Source organism: Plectropomus leopardus, chromosome 7 (assembly GCF_026936395.1).
Source record: "Plectropomus leopardus strain MGB_pleo_1.0 chromosome 7, ASM2693639v1, whole genome shotgun sequence".
NCBI classification, from domain to species: domain Eukaryota; kingdom Metazoa; phylum Chordata; class Actinopteri; order Perciformes; family Serranidae; genus Plectropomus; species Plectropomus leopardus.
Window position 1 is genome coordinate 31,073,171 of NC_142182.1, and position 20,480 is coordinate 31,093,650.

The 20,480-nt window shown below is 40.2% G+C and overlaps 1 protein-coding gene across 2 annotated transcripts; it reads right to left on the minus strand.

Moving 5' to 3' along the window:
* Positions 1 to 1,154: 1,154 nt before the first annotated feature.
* On the minus strand, positions 1,155 to 13,787 carry LOC121950187 (transcription factor 12-like). Of its 2 annotated transcripts, XM_042496110.2 has the most exons (13): positions 13,609 to 13,787; positions 11,139 to 11,238; positions 9,314 to 9,459; positions 9,100 to 9,223; positions 8,950 to 9,014; positions 8,476 to 8,572; positions 8,295 to 8,368; positions 7,203 to 7,379; positions 6,388 to 6,493; positions 5,762 to 5,915; positions 3,309 to 3,544; positions 2,363 to 2,540; positions 1,155 to 2,151 (listed from the first exon to the last, which is right to left on the minus strand). In XM_042496110.2, exons 1-12 carry the CDS (start codon positions 13,675 to 13,677, stop codon positions 2,398 to 2,400), a joined length of 1,491 nt encoding a protein of 496 aa, XP_042352044.2. In that variant the 5' UTR covers positions 13,678 to 13,787; the 3' UTR covers positions 1,155 to 2,151; positions 2,363 to 2,397. The 2 variants fall into 2 exon arrangements, with proteins under 2 accessions (XP_042352044.2, XP_042352046.2); XM_042496112.2 differs by lacking the exons at positions 11,139 to 11,238; positions 13,609 to 13,787 and adding an exon at positions 9,752 to 9,887.
* Between the last annotated feature and the right edge of the window lie 6,693 nt (positions 13,788 to 20,480).

Below are 20,480 nucleotides of genomic sequence, written 5' to 3' on the forward strand. Positions count from 1 at the left end.
TCACTGGCCCTGCAAATGGTTCTTTTTTATTTAGTTTTATCAAAGAGGACTTTAGAAGAAAGAGACCACAGTTTTTCAGACAAATATTTCATGTTTCTGTTGGACTTCTTGTGTTAAACCATAAAAAAAATTAAGGGGGAGACAGGTGATGACAGGCAACAAAGTTACCCACACACAAACCTTTAATGTTATAATTACATGATCTAACCCTTAAACCTCCTGGCCACAACAGGACAGACATTTGATTCTCAGTAAGTTTATGGGATCATAATTGTGTAGCATATAACACAAGGGTGAACATATTAATCTGGAGGTCTGAGGGTCCTCCCCCAAGAAACTTTGAGTATCAAACACTTAATTTTCTGCATTCTGGTGAGTTTTCATGCACCAATTTGTGCCTTTCCTGCACCAATTCATGGTGGAAATATCATTCTTCAACGATGCACTTTGCTTCATCTTGTTTCTGGTTTCTGGCAGATCATAACCAATGCTTTAGAGGTTGCATACTGCCACCTACTTTACTGGGTGCATTGTTGCATCTGAGGCACTTTCTGGCATTTCAAAAGTGCACATGCTAACATCTGATATTAAGGTGGCCAGATCCCCTGCATGCTTCCTAAAATCTATGCCTATGGTTTAACAACAGGCTTGTCTCTTTTTGCCAGTGCAGTTTGTAATTTTCGGCCTTCACTGTCGTACAATGATTTTTCCAAAAATTTTGTCTCTCTTGCATCTTACTTTACATTCCCTTCTTTGATATTTTTGCTCCTTTCCCACTATATTAATCATTTCAAAACCCCAAGATTTATGTTGTCACCCTTTGGAGGGCTCTAGCTCCAAGGTCGGGAGCCAGTAGATTAAACTACTAGACTGTTAAGTGCCTAAAACTAGCTACACCTGGACCAGCTACAGCAGTTAAATAACAACAATATAACAGTGACTACAAATATAAATATTTCTAATTCTGAATTTTTAACTGCTTGATAATTATCTACTTTTTTGAAAGTGCATTTTTAAATTCAATACTTTTACTTGTAATGGAGTAGTATTACATTGTTGTTTTGGTATTTTCACTTAATTAAAATGTTTTAAGCACTTATTTTAATATCATTAAACATACACATAAACAAACATAGACTCAAACTATTTAAAAACTATTTTAAAAAAGACATTTATTGCTACATTTTCATTTCGACACATGCCTGTAGGCTACTTCAAACTGTACACATACTGTACATGTTATGATAGGAGTATTTCAGGTTATTTTTGATTATGATTTATTATTTGTTCAGCAGAGTGATAAGCAAACAAGACATTAATTCTTCTGTAATACTGTATTGCTCAGAGCATGAAATGTGTCTAAATCTAACAAAACTGCACAAAAAATGGGTTGTTTTGTGTAAAAGTAAATAGAGACATTATGAAATTCACAATATTTGTATAAAAGATAAGTTACATAACTTAGAAAAAATCAACTGTTCTATTAAAAACTCAAACATGCAAAGAGTTTCGACTACGTCTGAAGAGCGATGATTACACTGAGAGGAGGAGGGATTCTGTCCACCAGTGTATCAGTAAGTGTAATCCTCTTAACAGTGCTATAACACAGATATACAAATAACAGATGATGCCCACATGCTCAAGAACATTCTCGGAGATCTGTTCATTCACAGAATGGTCAAACTCCTGCAAAACTCACACACACACACACACAACAGCTCACACACTCACACACATACTACAGGACAAATGAAATCCGCTGTCTGAACACACACACACATATGGGAATGTCAGTCCTCTGAGCTGGGTGGTAATCGTGAGTGTACGTGGTAAATAGTGATACACTGTAAAAGTCAGTCAGAAACATGTCTGGCTCTGCCAAAAAATCAAAAATTTCAGATGACATCTCATCACTAACCAAGTTTCATCCTTTCAGATAGATTCGAAACAGACAGATTATCCATAAATATACAAAATATGTACAAAACATCTGCAGTTTACAATGCATTTGTCTCTTACAAGTTAAGTTTAGGCACAAAGTTAGAAGTCCGTTTGGGAGGCGAGGAGATGATTGTTCAACTGAGAGGTCGACACTCTCCACTCTGGTCCGAATTTAGCTGGATGCTTCCTGGGATGCTTTTCACCCAACATCTGGACATCAAAGACACACATTTTTAATGACACCTTTCATATAGATATTATAGATAACGTTTTGAAGTTCTTTCCAAATATGGTTTGGAACAATTAACATTTTGTCAAGTGCTTACATTTCAGTTTGCTAAAAAACATGCATGTATCTTTTTGGTATATTGTTGTTTTTTACAGATGTATAACTGTAACTGCAAAAGTAAATGTTAACTACTTGATGCTGGATTTGCTGTAGTTATTATCAGATGCTCAGAGGTGGCCCATGGGGTTTGCTGGGTCTGTCAGACTGGGATGGAAAGCGAGATGCATGGACTGTGGATCCGTCATGACTGCAGACGCCTTCTCTTCCTCTCTCCTCCGCAGACACGCTGCCTTCGGGTTCAGGTTCCTCTCTGTGGGATTTAACAAACAATGGGTTAGAGGTTGACTAAATAAAGAAGCTGAAGGCATGAGGTAACGTGTGGATGTTATTCATTTCCATCCTGTGTAATACAGATTCAGCTATTTTAGTTCAGTTCAACACTGCTTTGTGAATTCTGCTTCAGCTGATGACTTTTCTGTCATTGTTACTCTTTGTGTATCACCACTACTTCTTGTTGCTGCAGTAAAGTACATTGCTGTTGTAGTGGTTTTAATAAAGCTGCTCTAATCAATATATTTTTTGCAACAATCAGTTTGACTGCATGCATTGTGAAAAACTCAGTAATAGTCAGAAACCCACTGACAATTTCAATCAGTTCCTCTCAGAGTTTTAACATATTTCAGGTCTTTGTTTATGATTTCATATGATTTCTCAAATATTTTGGTTCACTCTCTCAGCTTTCATCAGTTCATATAGTTTTTGGCCTCAGCAGGCAGCTAGTTTCAGTTAAAAAGGCTCTTCAACCACACTGCACATAATGTTGACCAGCTCCGTGTCAACTAACGCCAACTGTGTTGCCCCTGAGTGGTCAAAGATCAATTAATGCGGGTTCCACTTTGGCAAAAGTAGAAGTAAAAATAAAAATGTGAGCATGCAGATATGATAAAAACATGCTTGGAGTCAGTAACCACCTCTCCTACACCCACTTTTTATTGTAGATTTCTATCTTATCTTCACTCTCTCCTTTACTTATTGGACTTGACAGAGAGATGAGGCTCCATCTGAGCGACACACTCACCTCTGACTTGTTGTTCCAGGCTGAGGATCACTGCCACGGCCTGGTGCAGCACCAGTAGCTTGGTCTGCGGCTTCTCGCTCTTCAGGTGCAGCTGACACATGTGGCCCAGCTCTTTGAAGGCCTCGTTGATGTCTCGCACGCGCAGACGTTCACGGGCGTTGTTGGCCATCCTCCTGTCGCGCTCACGTTCGGCCTTCTGCTCTGGGCTCAGATCCTCATCCCCATCCTCGTGGATACTACAACATAAAAGACATATATAAGAGAAATTATCGTTAATTTATTGTCTGGATCTTTTAAAGTTTTTTTTTAAGCTAATATTCAAGCTTAAGTGAATCTAAGTGAGAACTTTAGCTGATCACTGTAAGAGAGTTATACTGTGGGTCTCTCTGCCCTCTGCTGGTCACTGAGCTGACATCACGTTATCAAGTCTCCTGAGGTCATCTGATACATCCTCATTTGTTCTGTCAAAGGGGCTCACATATTGACAACATGCTCGTGTGATGAATAATTAATCCACAAGAGCATTTCATTTTCTTTTTTTCTCGTTTTTAGCCACATTTTAATAAGTGTTAAGTGTTAAATGTTTTCAATTCAATGTCTAATTCAGTCTGAATGAAAAATTTTAAAAAAGAAACCAAAAAAAATGCCCAGGAAAAAATTATCACTCGTGGATCATCCACATATGTCAACATCAATTTCCCTCAACGAGATTATAGATCTAAATTAAAAGAAAACATGCACTCAGGCATCAGAGCTTGATGTCATAAAGAGGTTTGTCCTGGCTTGACCTCTGAGACCAGAGACATCAGGATGTACTGATTAATCTGTGACAGTTTCAAGATATACAATCTGGTTTTGTATATATTACTTATATGGCACTGACTTTATAAATTCACATTTTTTCCGTGTGAGTCGTTTAATACCAAAATCTATTTATAAATCTAAAATGCCAACCATCATCATCAGTGATCTAGTCTGATGTCACAGATAGAGCTGAAACAATTTGTTGATTAAGTGACAGTTGATCAACAGAAAATTATTTTGATAATTTTTTTTATTGTTGTTTGTTTAATTAATTTATTGATAAATTAAAAAAAAACAAAAAAAACACACCAAACAAAAACGGTCAAAACTTTCCAGCTTCTCAAGTTTGAGGATTTGCTGATTTTTTCAGTGTTATATTCAGTTTTCTACTTTTGTAATTAGGGTCCCCAATTCTGACAGTGTGAAGAAACTATTGTTTCTGTAGAGATTTTTTTCTGCTGTGCAATTACATTTTTTTACACACACACATTTGAACTGACGAAAATTGCAAAGTTCTGCAGTGATTGGGCTTGGGCATGGCCAGCTGGCTCCACTGCGCCCCCTAATACAAGATAGGGTTGGGATACATCTCTTTTGATGTTCCCGAAACATGCGTGAAACATTTTTGTCATCCTCAAGAGCCTATAACTTTTGGGGAATTTTTTTTTGCTCAACAGTGAGTCCATCATCTTGGATTTCATTCATTATTTTCCTTTCATAAACATGTTTAAAGACTTAAGGATGCAAAGAAACTCATGAACATTTGCCCCCATGTTAAATTAATGCGTGCAGTTGGGTTTGTGTGTGGCACATTGGCTCTATAGCAGCCTCCCCTCCCCACCCCCCATTTGCATTTTGGCCTTTTGAAAACATTTTTTATGCTGTTGGTACACTATTTTTTGAGTTTTGGACTCTTGGTTGGACAAAACAAGCAATTTGCTGATATAACCCGGGAACATTTTTCTCTATTTCATGGTCGAAAGGATTTATTGTGGAAAAAAAAGAAAAGAAAAAAGCAGTTAGGGGCCATCTTTATTACCATTATTGGCACCAACTAAATGTAATGAAAACTCAGCCTATAGTGTGTTTTTTTGCTGTTAATGGCTACGAAGGACAGCAATAGGATACTGTATGTAAGAATTATTTCGTTACCCCTCTGTTTTGGGGATTTTTCTTTCCTTTTTAAAACCCCTACTACCAAAAACTGCACCTTTCTATCACTGATGTCTTTACCATTCTCTGTTTGCCCCTGCACCTCTTCTTTTTTTACTCATTTAATTCATTGCAACTTGATGCAACATGAAGAAGAAATATGAGGCAGAGCTAAATAGGCTGGCCTGGACACAGCTGCCCTTCACAGCAGGGGGTCCCACAGTGTTTTAAATTAGTGAAACCGAACGGCAAGAAGGCTCTAATACTTGCCTTTGAGAGGGGGACTTTTATATTGAAATCTACTGCACTACATCACTGTCACAAAATACACTTTGTTTTTCATCTCATTTTATTTTTTTCATGGCAGATTAATCACGCACATCCCAATTTTATTCCAGCAGCTGTTTTTTTTTGTTTGTTTTTGGGTTGTTTTTTTTACCACGGTGGATGCTATTTCTTTTCCTACTTAGAGAAGAGCATGAAAGTGGGACTCTTACCTGTTCCCCCTGCTGTTTTCTCCTTGTGTTTTGAGTTCATTCTCCTCGTCTGATCTCTGGCTGTCAGAGCTGTGACTGTGATTGGTGTGCATCATCTCTTCCCTTTCCCCGCTTTCCATCTTCAGCTCCAGATTACTCTGAACTCCCAGACCTCCTGTGGGAGATCAAACAAAATTAAAAATATAGCCTATATATGTTCTAAACCCGTGAGATCTTTTAATTCCAAATGGCTCAAAGGTTCAAACGTTCAGATAGCGGAAGTGAATTAGAGTGCTGCAGGAATGAGTCCTTAAACCAGGAAATGAGTGAGCATTTTTGCAGTTCTGGTACCCTTTTCCCTTGTGGCATTGAAGTCATGTAACCATGGTGTAGTTTGTCTAAAACCTAGCGATTGCAATTGTGCTTTAAAAATCATAAAAGTGGTGTTCATTTCTGAAGATCGTCTTCTTGAAACATGTCAATAAAATAAATTCTTGTTTGATGCAGTTTATTTTCTGCAATAATCCAAAATCCAATAGAAAAATCACATTGGCTTTTTTATTGAGCATTGTTCCCTTCTAGGTTGGCCTACACAAAACAAAACATCATCCCTGCAGCACTCTATATATGAATTTAGCAGCCTCTACCTCCACTCGGCATGGGCTGCAGCGTGGCCCTCTGCCTGGCCGGGTACGGGTGGCCGTTTTGTGTGCGGCTCTGGAAGTGGTTGTTGTTCATATTGACAGCTTCAACCTTTATGACAAACAAAGAGAAGGATGAGATGATGGCAATATTCATGTCTTCATGACTAAGACAGCGAGCCTGGCTCAAACAGTACACAACTTCTAGATCCAACCAATGACAAATAAGTCACAAAACCAACATCTGCCTCCCTTTTTCAAACATATAACCGGGGAGATCTCTCGCTCTACAGAATTAATTTAATCTCAGACAATCTTAATCCTTCCCTTAAAACTACTATATACTCTGTAGACATACCACTAATTCTCTTCAGGAATGATACACTTCTAACAGACACATCATTTGGAAAAAATAAAAGTGAGGGAATTAATACCCCCTTCCCCCCCAAAGGATTAGACTAAAAACCCCTTTCCCCTGCATATACTTCCACTCCAGCTGAGCCAAAATCCCCTGGTCTGCTGAGAGGCAAACATGCTGGAATGGGAATTGCGTGATGCAGGCGTCCCCCATCACCCCACAGTGGAATTAGAGTCTGCACATACTGTACGCTCTCCATACAAGGGCGACGCGTCACAGCGCTCTCCCATTGTGCTCAGTTTCCTATTTAAAGGACAACAACCTTCACATGAGGAAAACATGCAGACATGGCTGGTGGAACATTCCTGAACCTGAATACCAGCACACCCACACACACAACTTGGGATTTCCAAATACGCTGCCCCCCTGCTTCCTTAAATACTTCAAAGAAATGGTTGTTAACCATGGCTGGAGCGTGACAGGTGAGCGGCACAGTGCTGGCAGATCCCAGGTGGCAGTGGAGGTTCTGGTTCAGCAGGCTGTGGATGTCAGTGGGCAGGCTGGCCGTGGGGCCCACAGCGTGATTCCTCAGGACGTGGATCACATCATCCAGTCTGTCCAGTCGGTCCTCCACCTGAGACTGTAAACACCAAGAGACAAACGGGTTTGTTTTGTGGTGTTTGCCAATCAAGACACGGTTTATCTATCTTTTGAGTTAAAGATGGGACACATTTTATGAAACTGCAGTTCTAAAATTCATTCTTCCAAAAAAATAAGAAAACCAGTGTTTTGTGCTCAGTTGAGACAAAAACGGGCAGGTAAAATATGTCAGTTTTAATTTGGATGATAGAAACCTTCAAGAAATAGTTTAATATTTTGGAAACTGGCAGTCATATTCTTGCAGAAAGGCAGCTGACAAAATCAATACCAGTCTCATTTCTGTGCATTAAATATGAACCTAAAGCTGGCAGCCGGTTACTTTAACTTAACATTAATACTGGAGACGGAGGGAAGCAGCTCGCCTGGCTCTGTTTCTTGGCCTGGTGCAGCGACTTCCTGGTGGTTTGTCGTGACCTCGAGGCTGCCAGGCAACAGTCCGGTACATGAATACTGTAAAACCACAACTTGTCATTTTATACACACTTTATTACCTTTGGACAGAGCCAGGCTAGCTGGTTTGCCCTGTGTCCATGGTCAGATTATAACACAATGCAAAAGGCTCCACTTGCTCTCTTTACGCTTGTGGTTATTTCATGTCTCTTTGAGGTAATTTTTTGTCTCTTTGTGGTTGTTTTGCCCCCTTCATGGTCAGCTTGTATGTCTCAACAGTTCCTTTGTATCTCTTTTTGGTCATTTTGTGTATCTATCTGGTAATTTTTTTTTGGGGGGCCTGAGTCTCTTTGCTTTTAGATATTTTTATATTGAATATATGCTATTTGTCTTTCCAACTTTATTGCAATTTCCTCTTCATTAAAGTTCCTGCAATTGTCTTAAGTTTAATTAAATTCATATATCCATCCATTTATTATCTCTATGTAATACAATAATTATTTACCAATGATATAAGCGAAGACTCATAATGTGGTGACACTGGTGCCTGAACTGAACTCCGGGGCCAAATGTTGGTACCTGAGAGGAAGAAAACAATCAAATTAGGCCATGAAGGGTTTGGAAGATACAAAATGTAAACAATATATTCACTCTGGGATAGAGTGGCATGTGTTACTCCAGTTTACCTGCAGGTTCAGCTGCGCTCGACAGCGGGGATGGAGACCTCACCGGTGTGGACGAGCTGGAGGGAAAGCTGCTGCTGGTGTGATCTGGGGAATAAATCTGGCAGCAGGCAGGGACAGAGAGAAAGAGGGGGAGGAGAGGGAGTCAAGCATGGATCATTTTAAAAGCACAACTTGTCATTTCAGCGTTAGGTTTTACAGCTGCTGCCACAGCCTTCGGAGCGGGCTCGTAACCTGAACTAAACTCATCAATTCTGGTCATTTTACTAGTCGGCAGCCAATAAAAAGTCCAGCAGCACGAGAGTAGCCCTTCGTTAATATGCACCAGTCTGTTGCAGGCAGGGACAAACCACAATTTTTCACTTGCATTATACCACTGAGGCTCTCAGGGCTTGGTTTTATGCTCTGGTCTGACTGTTTGAACATAACACAGCTTAGATGAGTCTGTCTTATGGGATTGAAGTGGTGGATACTTACAGATGCCAGAGCTTTACCCAAGGTGTCGCCTGTCTGTGACCCTCCTGACACATGTCCTTTGCTCCCTGAGAGTGAAAAAAAACATATTGTAAAACATAAGAATAAAGAGCAAAAACACCAAGGCTAAAAAAAGTTTCCCCCTTCCCTCACCTGTTGAATTCTCTGTGGTGTTAATCGATGTAGTGCGTGATGCTGTGTTGTTGCGGTGAAAAGTGGACATTGGTGGGAGACCCCTGTTCATGTCAGCAGCCATTACTGAATGTGGAGAGTAGTCCTGAAAAGTAAGCAAAAACACATTTATAGTTCAGCGGGGGTTTAAAAGTGCCATCCTGTCAACATCCAAGGTCCTGGAGGTAAATCTCACCAGGTGGGTGTGTGGTGGCGGCGGCAGGCTGCTGAAGCTCCCCGGCTGTGTTTGGTGGGTTGTGGCCGCTCCCAGTGCACCTTCATAGCCCTGCTGGTTCAGCCCGTTTACGGCGTTCCAGATGTCCGGCGAATTGCTCGTCCCCTCTAAAATTGACAACAATATGTTATAGCCTGCAGTGGAACAGCATCTCAAGCAGCCAGTCAGGTCATGAAACCTCTTTGGGAACAATGAAGTCCTACCAAGTAATCCAGCCCAAACAATGTTAATTTATATACAACTGTGACAGTCTTTGTCTGAGCTCTGAGAATCATAAGAAATAACCGGTTTTTAAAGGCTCTACAACTATAATACTAATTTTGATGTAAATTGATTCAACTTAATTTAAGCAATTGTTTCAATGGTTCTTGTATCCCAAAGACTGAAATGTATCAACACCTGACTGGCACGAAATGTTGACAGACATTCATGATTTCCAAAGGATTAATACAACTGAGTTTTGCAATCCTCTGATGTGATATTCAGTTTGTGTCCACTTCCTGTTTTATCTTTGAAGGTGTTCTCATTGTGTTTAGTGCAACTTTTATGTCCTAAGTTTTCCCGCCTTTTTTAATTGCCCCATATGTTTCACCTGTGTCTTGTTTCACTCACCTGTGTGTATTTAGTAATCAGCCCTTGTTTTAAAGCCCAGTGTTTCCTCTATTCAGTTGCCAGATTGTCATTGTCACCCTAGCGTGTTCACACTCTCCAGCCTTTTTCTTGTGTTTGCTTCCCTGGTTTTTGACTCTGCTTGGTTTTATGGACTTTGTTTCTTGTGTGAGTTCTCTGAGTGTATTTTTCTGCCCTCGCTGACTGCCGACATGTATGATCCCTGATCACCTGAGTAAAGATTTGAATTTGTTAACTCTTCTTATTCTTTAGTGTTTTTCTGCTGACTTTCACTCTAGTGCCACCAGAAGGTTGATGTGTCATTTTCAGTGAAATATCTCAACAGCTATTGGCTGTATTGCAGTGCAATTCATTCATGCCCCCCTAAGGGTAAAAATTTCAAATTACTTTGGTTTATCAACAAAGCCCAGAGAAACACGGCCACATTTTTAAGCCAATATGACATAATGGCTAAACCAAGTAACCACAACATTTTTCCATTGATGACATGGGGCACTAAAAGAGTTTTTCCCACAGACTTACATCAAGAAAGACATGTCTGTATATTATTGTAAACATATTTTTGAGCTTCATAGTTCCCACAAAATGACTGGTTTCACAATCAGAATTTGATCCATGTGCTATGATACTATTTCCAAAATCTGTAGGAGCCTCAAGATCCTCCAGATCTTGTGGCTCCCAATTCAAGTTAGTGGAGTGCAAAATTCATGCAAAATACCTGCAAAACTAATAACATCCCAATCAGCCCGAGTATTTGGTGCTAATTAGCAAAGATAAGCATGTTAACTAAACTTAGATGGTTCACATGCTGATTTTTAAGTTTGTTTGATATATAGATCTGTACGTAGTAGTCAAATGTTTATGTTTACCTTGTACAGCCTAGCTCTGTTTTTTAGCAGTTATGTCAATTTTTGTGGAAGTTCACTGAGAGTAACAAAAAGCCGAGACTAATTCCTTGTGCCAACTGATTTGGATTAACCTTGAACTCGATGGTTGTTTTGGTATTCCTGAAAACCCATAGACTGAAGTATTTACATGTCCTTTTGTGCAAATATATTGAAGGGACAATGGGTTTGAATGAGTGCTGAACCAAAGCAGAATAATTTTTTTTACTCTACTAGAATAATCATGTTCATTTAGGATTGGTCGAGCTCACCAAAGAAGGTGCTTGCGAACACATTGCTGTGGGCCTTGGTGGACGGATGTGAAGAGGAGTTCTGGTTGATGTCGTCATTAGTGGGAGACTGCCCGTAAACCTAAAGAGAAGAGCTTGTTTAAGGCATTGTTTGAACCATGACATATTGTACACACACAATGTTCTTCTATGTGTCTGTAATACTCAAACCAATCTTACTGGCATGAATACTGTGAGTGCGGGCTGAAGCAGCAGTATTATGAAAACAAAGCAGAGAGCTGATGCACACTTAGAGCTATTGCGATAATCCATAAGCTGCAGATCCATGCACCTCCTCATCCGGATTTAGGAACCATTCACCATGAGAAATCCCTGCCCTAATCATGATCAGGTTCGACTGGCTTCAGAAGACTGGAATACAATTCCCTCCCGAATAAAATTGAATTACAGGCCTTCTCACACTTTGTCCTAACCAAAACAGAAAACTCACCATTATGACCCCGTTCTGCAGGAAAATATTGCAAAGAGTTAACAGACAAATTTTGCTAATGTTTTTTTTTCTTTCTTTTAATTGTAAAGCACACGGCAAGAAAGCGCACATATGCACACAAAACACACCAACACATGCTCACTCACTCAAACACACCAAGAGGTCTGGGCTGCACCTGCACCTCCCTCGATTGCTTTGATGTGCCCCAGGAAATGAAAATAAACCTCCCTGTGCAGCATCAATGGGGTGTCAGTTACCCGGACGACAAGTTCTGTAAAGCAGGCTATTAAAGACTCTCCTGAGTATGCTTGTGCAAGCACACTCATAGGCACACACACACACACACACACAAAGACACACGCTCTTAAGCACACACACACACACACACACACACACACACACACACACACACACACACACACACACACACACACACATGCAGCCGTGACCCTGGCTGGCATGAGTCCCATGGTGATTGTGGGCTAGGCCAAACAGAGGAGCCCCTGCCGACACTGGGCCCGTCTGAGCCGCCATAAGCAGCATATGGCGGAGGATAAAGCCAATTGTCCTCCTTACCATCAGCATAGCAGGCGACCCGTTAATAATGGTCACACCCCCGCCCCAGCACGCCCTCTCTGGCCCCCGCCGGAGAGGGGCCGTCACCATGGCATCCTCTTTTAGCATAGCATTGATTTAAGAACCATCAATCACGGCATCACAAATGATAAGGGACCTTTATTTTCTGCCAATAAAAAACGCACAACTAGGAGAGAATAAAATACAGTAAAAGCTCTGTGCTTGTTTGAAATAATCATGTGTGAACATGTTTGGCAATCTATTAGCTGCATTTCCAGAGTTATTTTAATCCAAACATATGTTTTACAAAAAGAACAAACTGTTTTTCCCATTGTAAACACACACACACACAGCATTACCATGCTAGATGAGTGAAATATCAACTTGCTATTCAGGGCCTATGCTGTGCTTCACCATGGCCAACTCCAGCCACATGCAACCAATTTTCTGCCTCTGTGATCCACGATGTCTGGATATGGTTAGTCTCACAGAGATCAAAGCTGCCTTTGATAATGGCAGCAGTGGTGGAGGGACTGCTCCAACATAGCGGGGTTAAATCAAATAGAAATAGCAGCAATCTGCTTCATGTCAAGATGTTTTCTGCTGCTAGGCTTGACTACGGCTAACAGGAAGCAAGAGTCTCACCGGTGCATTTTCAACATGAGTTTGTTAAAAACCACAAGTGAGGGAGGTGTTACTCAATGCTAACATTATTTTAAGTGATGGGGATGTTGAGGTGGTAATAACTGTGTGATTAGTGGGCAATCAGGATATTTACTGTGATAAAATTTTATTCTTGTGTGAAGTTTAAATTCAGGTTTAAATGCTGTTAATGTGGAAACAAACTGAAAAAGTGACCAATTGGAGTTTCGTTTTTAATATTATAATGTTACACAAACTCCTAGTTCTTGCACAAAACTGCTGAAATTTAAACAAGAATAAGCTTTACACGAAGAAAGTGACAACGACACATTCAGCACAAACTACAGACATGACCTCTCCAAAACACAAAATCCTCCTCTCACCCTCTGTTTCTCACTCACTCACACACAGAAAGACACACACATGCAAACCAGCCACATGAAATCCAACAAATGTTGTGTGCAGAGAAGAGAATGCCAGTTCTAACTATAAAGTACATCCAAATGAGAGCATGTTAAGTTCTAACACCCTTAACTTTTAAACAGGTTGCATATGTGAATTAATTTCTTATTGATGCATTTTTTGGATAATGTCAGTAAGAGTTTAACCAATGTTTACATATAAAAGCTGGATTTTTTTTCATTATGCAAGTCAACAAACAAGCTGAAGACAATCAAGAGTGCAACAGCATCATCACCCCACACACATACACACACGCACACACACACACACACACAGTGTCATATATCCTCTGAAAAATAAAACATGAATGTGTATACTTACTGGTTTCATGTTGTAGCAATACATCAATGAGTTGTTGCCTGTTCCAGAGACAGGATGAGCACAGTACATAACTCCGTCTGGTTCAGTGCAAGACTCTCAGTACAGTCCACAAGCAGCTCGTCTGTCCGTGTCTTTACTCATATGTGTGTGTAGTCCACATGCACTCCTTCCCCTAACCTACCCCTGCTGGTCATGCAGCTACCCGCAGACAACTTATGCAAATAAGGGCTGGACCATTCCAGGCAGCAGAGAGGGGTGGCTAAGAGTTGATGCTATTACTGTACTGCAAGCCTGGCCCAGAATACTAGAAGGAGTTATTTTATATTTTATTGAAAGAAAAGTGCAAGAATAAACATAGTTTGGATGTAGTTTTTAGTGTGTGTTAACAATTAAATGCTTGTGCAAAATGCTATCATGATAAAAACATGTAATAATCAGGGAATTCCCCACCTACGCATGATTAAACACCTTGACCACACAACATACAAGAGAAAAAAAAGCCATAAACAGTGTAAGTTATTCATTTTGTTGTTCAGCTACTATCCTTTTCCTGTGCTATAAAATCATATGCAAGCAAGCTCAGAAATCCCTGCAAGCAGTGATGACGCCATACAGATTAGCTCCTGTTGGGCAGGTAGAGGTTTCCAGTAAACAGAGGATACCACAGCTCTGTCTGACCTACATGTACAAATAGATCCAAATCTTTAAGTTGTAGGCACGTGTGGCATGGCGAGCTCCTCCAGCGGCTGGGTTAGAAGTTATTTATACAGTAGTCTGTCTGGGTGATCTGTATAACACTTTAACAAACAGACATCCTGGTGTGAGGTGAAATCCACTGTCTGCTGCCCTGGTGTTGAATCGGACAATGACCTACAGTGCTCCATGTGCAACAAACCATTCAAACTTATGATGTATGGGTAATTCTTTAAAAAAAATCTCATTAGGAAGTCAACTGCCCAAACAACTCGTGTTAAATTGCTCCACAAGCTTTAGAATATAGGGTGTGTAAACTGAACAAGGAGCTGACTTGCTATATTTTGTACAGTATTCTCTGTGTGTTACAGAATTACAGTTTGCCAAAAAGAAAAAAAGAAAAAATTCTATGGTTGGCTTGATGCTCAGGCCTGCAGAGTGCCACATTGTCCTGGCAAGGCAATTTGTCCTATACAGACCTCACAACAATCCAATCAAATAATTCCCACTGAGACACGGCACTGGCTTTATCTTGGACTCATTGTCTTACTAACCCTCCAGTGTTTACACTGAAGGCACAGGGGACTGTGCTTAATGTGGCAAACAGCGCTTTGGAATCTCATAACATATTCTGTTTAAGTCTTTAACAAAAATGTATGCTGTGGTGTCTTAATGTATGAAGTTTAATGAACAGTTAGCGTAGTTTAGATAGCTAGCTTTTATTGATAACTCTCCCGTTTTTTTGTTTTTTTTTCACATTTAATGAATTGATAGTGTTAAGGAAGGTAAACCCAAATAATAAGAAAGCTGTCATTTAATTATTATGGCTGCAGCAGAACCATAATAAGGAAACTAGTTTTACTGTGGGAACAATGTACAAATCCAAATCCAATCCTAGGATACTGTGATGTTGTGACAATTCATGTAAATTCAACCAATCCCTATGCATTTTGCACAACATTGTGATTTTGTACAGTTACTGCATTGGTTCATTTGGTCTCATTCAATGAGTGCAGCTGCTGTCTGAACTCAAGTCCAATTCATTTTCATCTCATTCACTCACTGTAACAGGCAACTTGAGTGGAAAAGTTGGGGAATCATGAACACTTGAACGTTCGACAGGCTGACCTGATACACACTGGACACTTAAAAGAGTCGTTCAAAAACATTTGATCGTTCCATTTTGCCCGTCACTACTCACATTTACCACCAAAAATTACTGCCAAAGACCATGCAGGGCAATTCTATGATGTCCTACACAGAAGCTGGGGTAAACTGTCTTGCACTGTGTGTAACGTTGTCTAAAACACAAATGGCATTGATAGAAAAATGCTTTTCTGACGTTGTGACAAAACACACTGGAAAATGGCTGAAATGCGTGGACAACAGACAAGACAAATCACCATTACAGAAGTTCTTACATCCATTGCAAAAGCTGACAGAATAAAGATGGGTTAGATTAAATCTGCTTGGTGAGTGGTAACAGTATAACTCACAACAGTGTGGTTTTATTCTCACTGAAACAAGTTGCCTTTAATTTTTAATAAATTCATTACAAAAAATGCCACAATTTTTGCTCATGTAATCCCACTTAAAAATATCACACCAAGATTTGCAATTATTGAGAAAAGCTGCTACGAAATCAGGCATTTTTGGCCGCAATAATCCCCCTCAAAAAGCCAGCGAAAGACTGGCAAACAAAGTCATCTGGGAACAGAAAAACAAACTATTGTCTGCTAGTTTCAATCTGTCTGAAGGTGAGCCGTGCGGGCCGCGCAGCTTCCTTAAAGTCAAAGTCTAATCCCGACTATCCACGCTAGTGTTAACTGGGTTAGCAGGTCAGTCTCTTCGTCTTTATGGGGAAAATCATTTGTGGACCTTTCCTTCTTTTGCCAGGAATAGCATCTATACTAAGATTTTTTAATTTTTTTTGTTACGATAAAGGTTATGAAGAGGAAGCATTTTTAAGACAAAAATGAATAACAAAATTCAGGAATTTTACAAATAATCCAGAAAGACCAGTGGCTACTGAATGACCTTTTCTTCTGACAGAGATCACTTCTCCTATCTGACACACTAGGCATGCATAACACACACAAACACACACGCACACACACACACACACACACACACATCTTGGGTAAATGATCCAAGAGCAAATATATACAGTCCCCTAACCCTGAACTTTGCATCAATCTTAGTTAATTGCAGTCTTGTCAGGAGTGCGATTATTCAAACAGGTAATGCAAATGTTAATGAGTTCAGATTTGCATATCTTTATTTTCCCATGGTTGAAATGTCATTGGTTATGACGCTCTACAATGAAGAATGTCACTCCTGATGGCCCCCTGATAGGTTGTTGGCGATTAACAGGCCAAAAAAGAGCAACTGAAGGGGATGGAGGAGAAATAAACAAGAAGCTTTGCTCAAAAAGAGAGAAAGGAAATGAAGACTTTGCATAGTATGCAAATAAATAGGAACACATGCACACAATCACGCCATCGCTGCAGCCCTCAGTTATTAAATTCAATTCTATTTGCAGAAGATTTTAGTGAGGGGCACAAAATCTTACATTCTGCAAAAAAAAATTGTCATTGATGTGGCCAACCAATGGGAACAAAAGGAAAACATTCGCAGAGTGAAGTCATGGTCGTCCCGTTACTGTATGATGTGCTGTTGTGTATACAACGCCTGCAACACACATTTCAAGTGTTGCTGGCATATTGCTCATCGTCATGCGCCTGATTTGACATGGCTTAAATAACTATCTTCCTGCCAGTGATTGGCATTCACACAAGAAGGGGTGAGTGGGACTGGGGAGCAGATGGTGACATTCCACATGACCAAACTGATCAATCAGCATGCTGGGACGCAGGTGCAGCACAGGCGGGCAGCACCACACCATCTATTTCACCATCTACGGGGCACAAACACATGGGCACCAATCGTGGCACCCTGAGGGTCTGCATGCTCCTCTGTCCCGCTGTGCCAAGGTTGATGACATCAGAATTTCCCATCCGCTCTTCCACAGGACGCCAAGAAATGGAAGGAGGAGGGGGAAAATGGTGTATAAAATCTGCAGTAACAGCCGGCCTGGGATAGGTTGTGTAAGTGACGTCAAAGCCAGGGACTCCCATAATTCACACTGATATTGAACTGATAAACCAAAAGGAAATGTGGGGAAAAGAACCTACAACACTGTGGAATTAAAAGTGTCATGTTTGGGATCTAATCATAGTATTTGCAGGCTAAAGTCATAAAAATTTCTTCCTCACTGCAGGCATTCTGTGGATACTTTACAGGACCCTGTCCTGATATTTAGGCTTAGCTTTTAGATGACAGATGACAGATGACATCACCTTTGTTACATCTGGGGTAGGAATGTTAATTTTATTTAAGTAATTTGCATATTGCATTGTCTGTCTGTAATTATAAAATACAAAATGGCAAATAGGTGATTGTAACTTATCACAACCAAGGTGATATATCAGACATATCAGTAAAGCCATCTTAAAAATCAAAGAGGCCAACAACACGTATACAGAGGGCGGCGTGTTGGCTGTGGTGTTTGATACCTGCTGGCGTGACTCTGTGCTGAGGATCTACTGTATCTTCAGGATAAGACCTGAGTGCAGCAAGCTGATCTTGTAGTCTGGCCTGAGTGCTCGAAGAAGTGGGGGTTGTAAGAGGATTGGAAGGGCCATGGCTAAACGGTGCACGTGAGAGCCAGACTCGGCGACCTCTGCACCACAGTGACCTCGCTGTCCCACATTCACCATAACCTGCAAGGAGAAGACGGGTGGCTTTAGGTCACTGACAGTTTAATGCGTGACCTGCTAGATGTCCAGGGACTACGTCATGTAATCAAACAACTGCAACAAAGGAAATAAGTTGTGTTTAAGGGCAATATGGCAAACCATAATATAAAATAAATCCTGTGAAAATAGTATTTTGTGTATTATTTGAATAGTCAAGCACTCATAACTGACGAGGCTAAATTGAGGAGAGAGTGTCAACTGTTCACATGTCACCGTATGGTCACAAAAATGGCAGCAGCTTTGGGAGGAGTGTTGTTTAAATCTTAACATTCAGAGGAATGAGCAAGGGCAAGATGCTGAGATGAGACCTTCCAGTCCAAATCAGAAGTGACAGGAGATTGACAGTAAAATAAATCAGTCCAGAATAGCCAGCAACTGAAGGTCAAAAATAGAGTGAGAAAACAATGACTAACAAGGAAACATTTTCTTGAGATTTAAATGAAGTGTCACTGCTCCACACCTCCGGTGTTGTTAAGAAGTCAGCAAATGACAAGGTTTGATGGATATATATATATATATATATATATATATATATATGCACACAGCATAACTACATTAACAATATAATCCTTCGACTTTATATCTCTGGTTATCTGTTTTACTCAAATATATAGTTCAGTACAAAAAAAAATAAAATAAGTACATTTCTACAAAATTCTATGTAATTTCAATTGGCTTTCAGAAATGAATGGATGATTTAAACACCAGAGGCTGCAATGTTTACCCATGACACCATATAATCTGCATAGAAGCAAGAAATTTGATTTCATTTCACACATATGTAATATTTATGGCCGCTGCATGCCAAACCCATGTCTCACCTCACATGGCTCCTTTCTCATATGTCAGCCCAGTGGCCTGAAGAAAATGTTGGCATTTTCCATTTTTGCAAAACCACGAATACATTGCATTTGCAAATATTTATTTCATTCAGATCATATCAATGTCACCATAGTAAAGTAGTATATGAGGTGACTATGTTACAAGGGGTGGAGTGGATGGTGGATGGTGTGTCACCTTGGCAAGATGCCTGCCAAGCTGCAGACCATTGTTAGGGACTCAGCTGTTGCTGACTCAACACACTGTTTCTCTCTCTCTCTCTCTCTCTCTCTTTCTCTCTCTCTCTCTCTCTCTCACTTACTCTCTCTCGCTCTCTGCAGTCGCTGGCTGGCTTTTACTAGTCCTGTAACATTTTCCCCACCACTTGCAATCACCATCTTTCTCAGCTGAGCTGCCTGTTCCATGGGTGACCTCTGGTGGCACATGTTGTGCATTACAATATATCGCCCTGAGTGCAGCATCCAACCATTAAATTTCGTAAAATGGGGAGCATCTTTATTTTGTAGGGTACTGAAAATCTTGATACTGCCTAAGTCTACTGAGTGACATCACTATACCCATCAAAAACATAGCCTTCTTAAGGTAGCAAAAGTAAAAGTAGGCCTCCCCATGCAGAATGGCTCATTTCAGAATAATATACACCAATTAGCCAAAACATTAAACCACTGGCGGGTGAAGTGCATAACACTGATCATCTTGTTACAATGCAAGGTTTCACTGGGAAACCTTTGGTGGGGATTCATGGCATACAGTGTACCATAGAATACTTCACCATACAATGTACTACAATGGGATAGTTCACCATACAGTGTACTACAGTAGTATAGTACTTCTGAGTTTTACTTAGAGACTGAATGTAGTTGGTTGCATTCCACTGAGTATTTTGAGTTTGTTTAACTTGATGTCTGACCAGGGCCTGGGATCATGTCAAAGACACCATCATCAGCAACTGTGCAGAGAACAAAAGCTTCAATGCAGAATCAAATAGAAAAGCAGGTCCATAAGGTGCTAAGAGACCTTAAATTATTTTAGGTAAACAAGTAGGCTAATATTTGTTACTTGTTTCCTTGTTCCTGTTATTCTTATTTGAAGAGTCACTGTGTACATGTCCATACATGCCTCGCCAGTGTGTGTGTGTGTGTGTGTCTATTGCTGTCTTGCACTTGCGATGTTTCATGACCATGGTGTCAGCGGAGTACATTACCGGTTTCCATCAACAGATGGCAGCATAAAATAAGCCATGATGAAAGAATTTATTTAGGTCTTGTTTTTCTTGACCTGGTGGCTTCATTCCACTGAATTTCCTCATTTATATATTAATGAATGAACAATAAAAACAAAAAAACCATTATTGACTATTGCTAGAATAAAAACTGTTGTCATAATCAGATTATCTGGACATGTTTGTGATTCTCTGATTTCACAGCAGGTTTAGTGGTGTGACATAAGTGAACGTTATATTTATATCTGAAACAGACGGTCTGAATCTTACTCATCCTCTCAGTTTATTTTTTCCGCCAG

Bases quoted from the DNA above. Each gene is read 5' to 3' on its own strand.
- LOC121950187 (XM_042496110.2), bottom strand. From the start codon at position 13,677: ATGTACTGTGCTCATCCTGTCTCTGGAACAGGCAACAACTCATTGATG. The intron at 8,369-8,475 runs GTAAACTGGAGT...TCTTCCTCTCAG, and splicing joins GAGCGCAGCTGAACCTGCAG to GTACCAACATTTGGCCCCGG. The intron at 3,545-5,761 runs GTAAGAGTCCCA...TTTATGTTGTAG, and splicing joins GAAAACAGCAGGGGGAACAG to TATCCACGAGGATGGGGATG.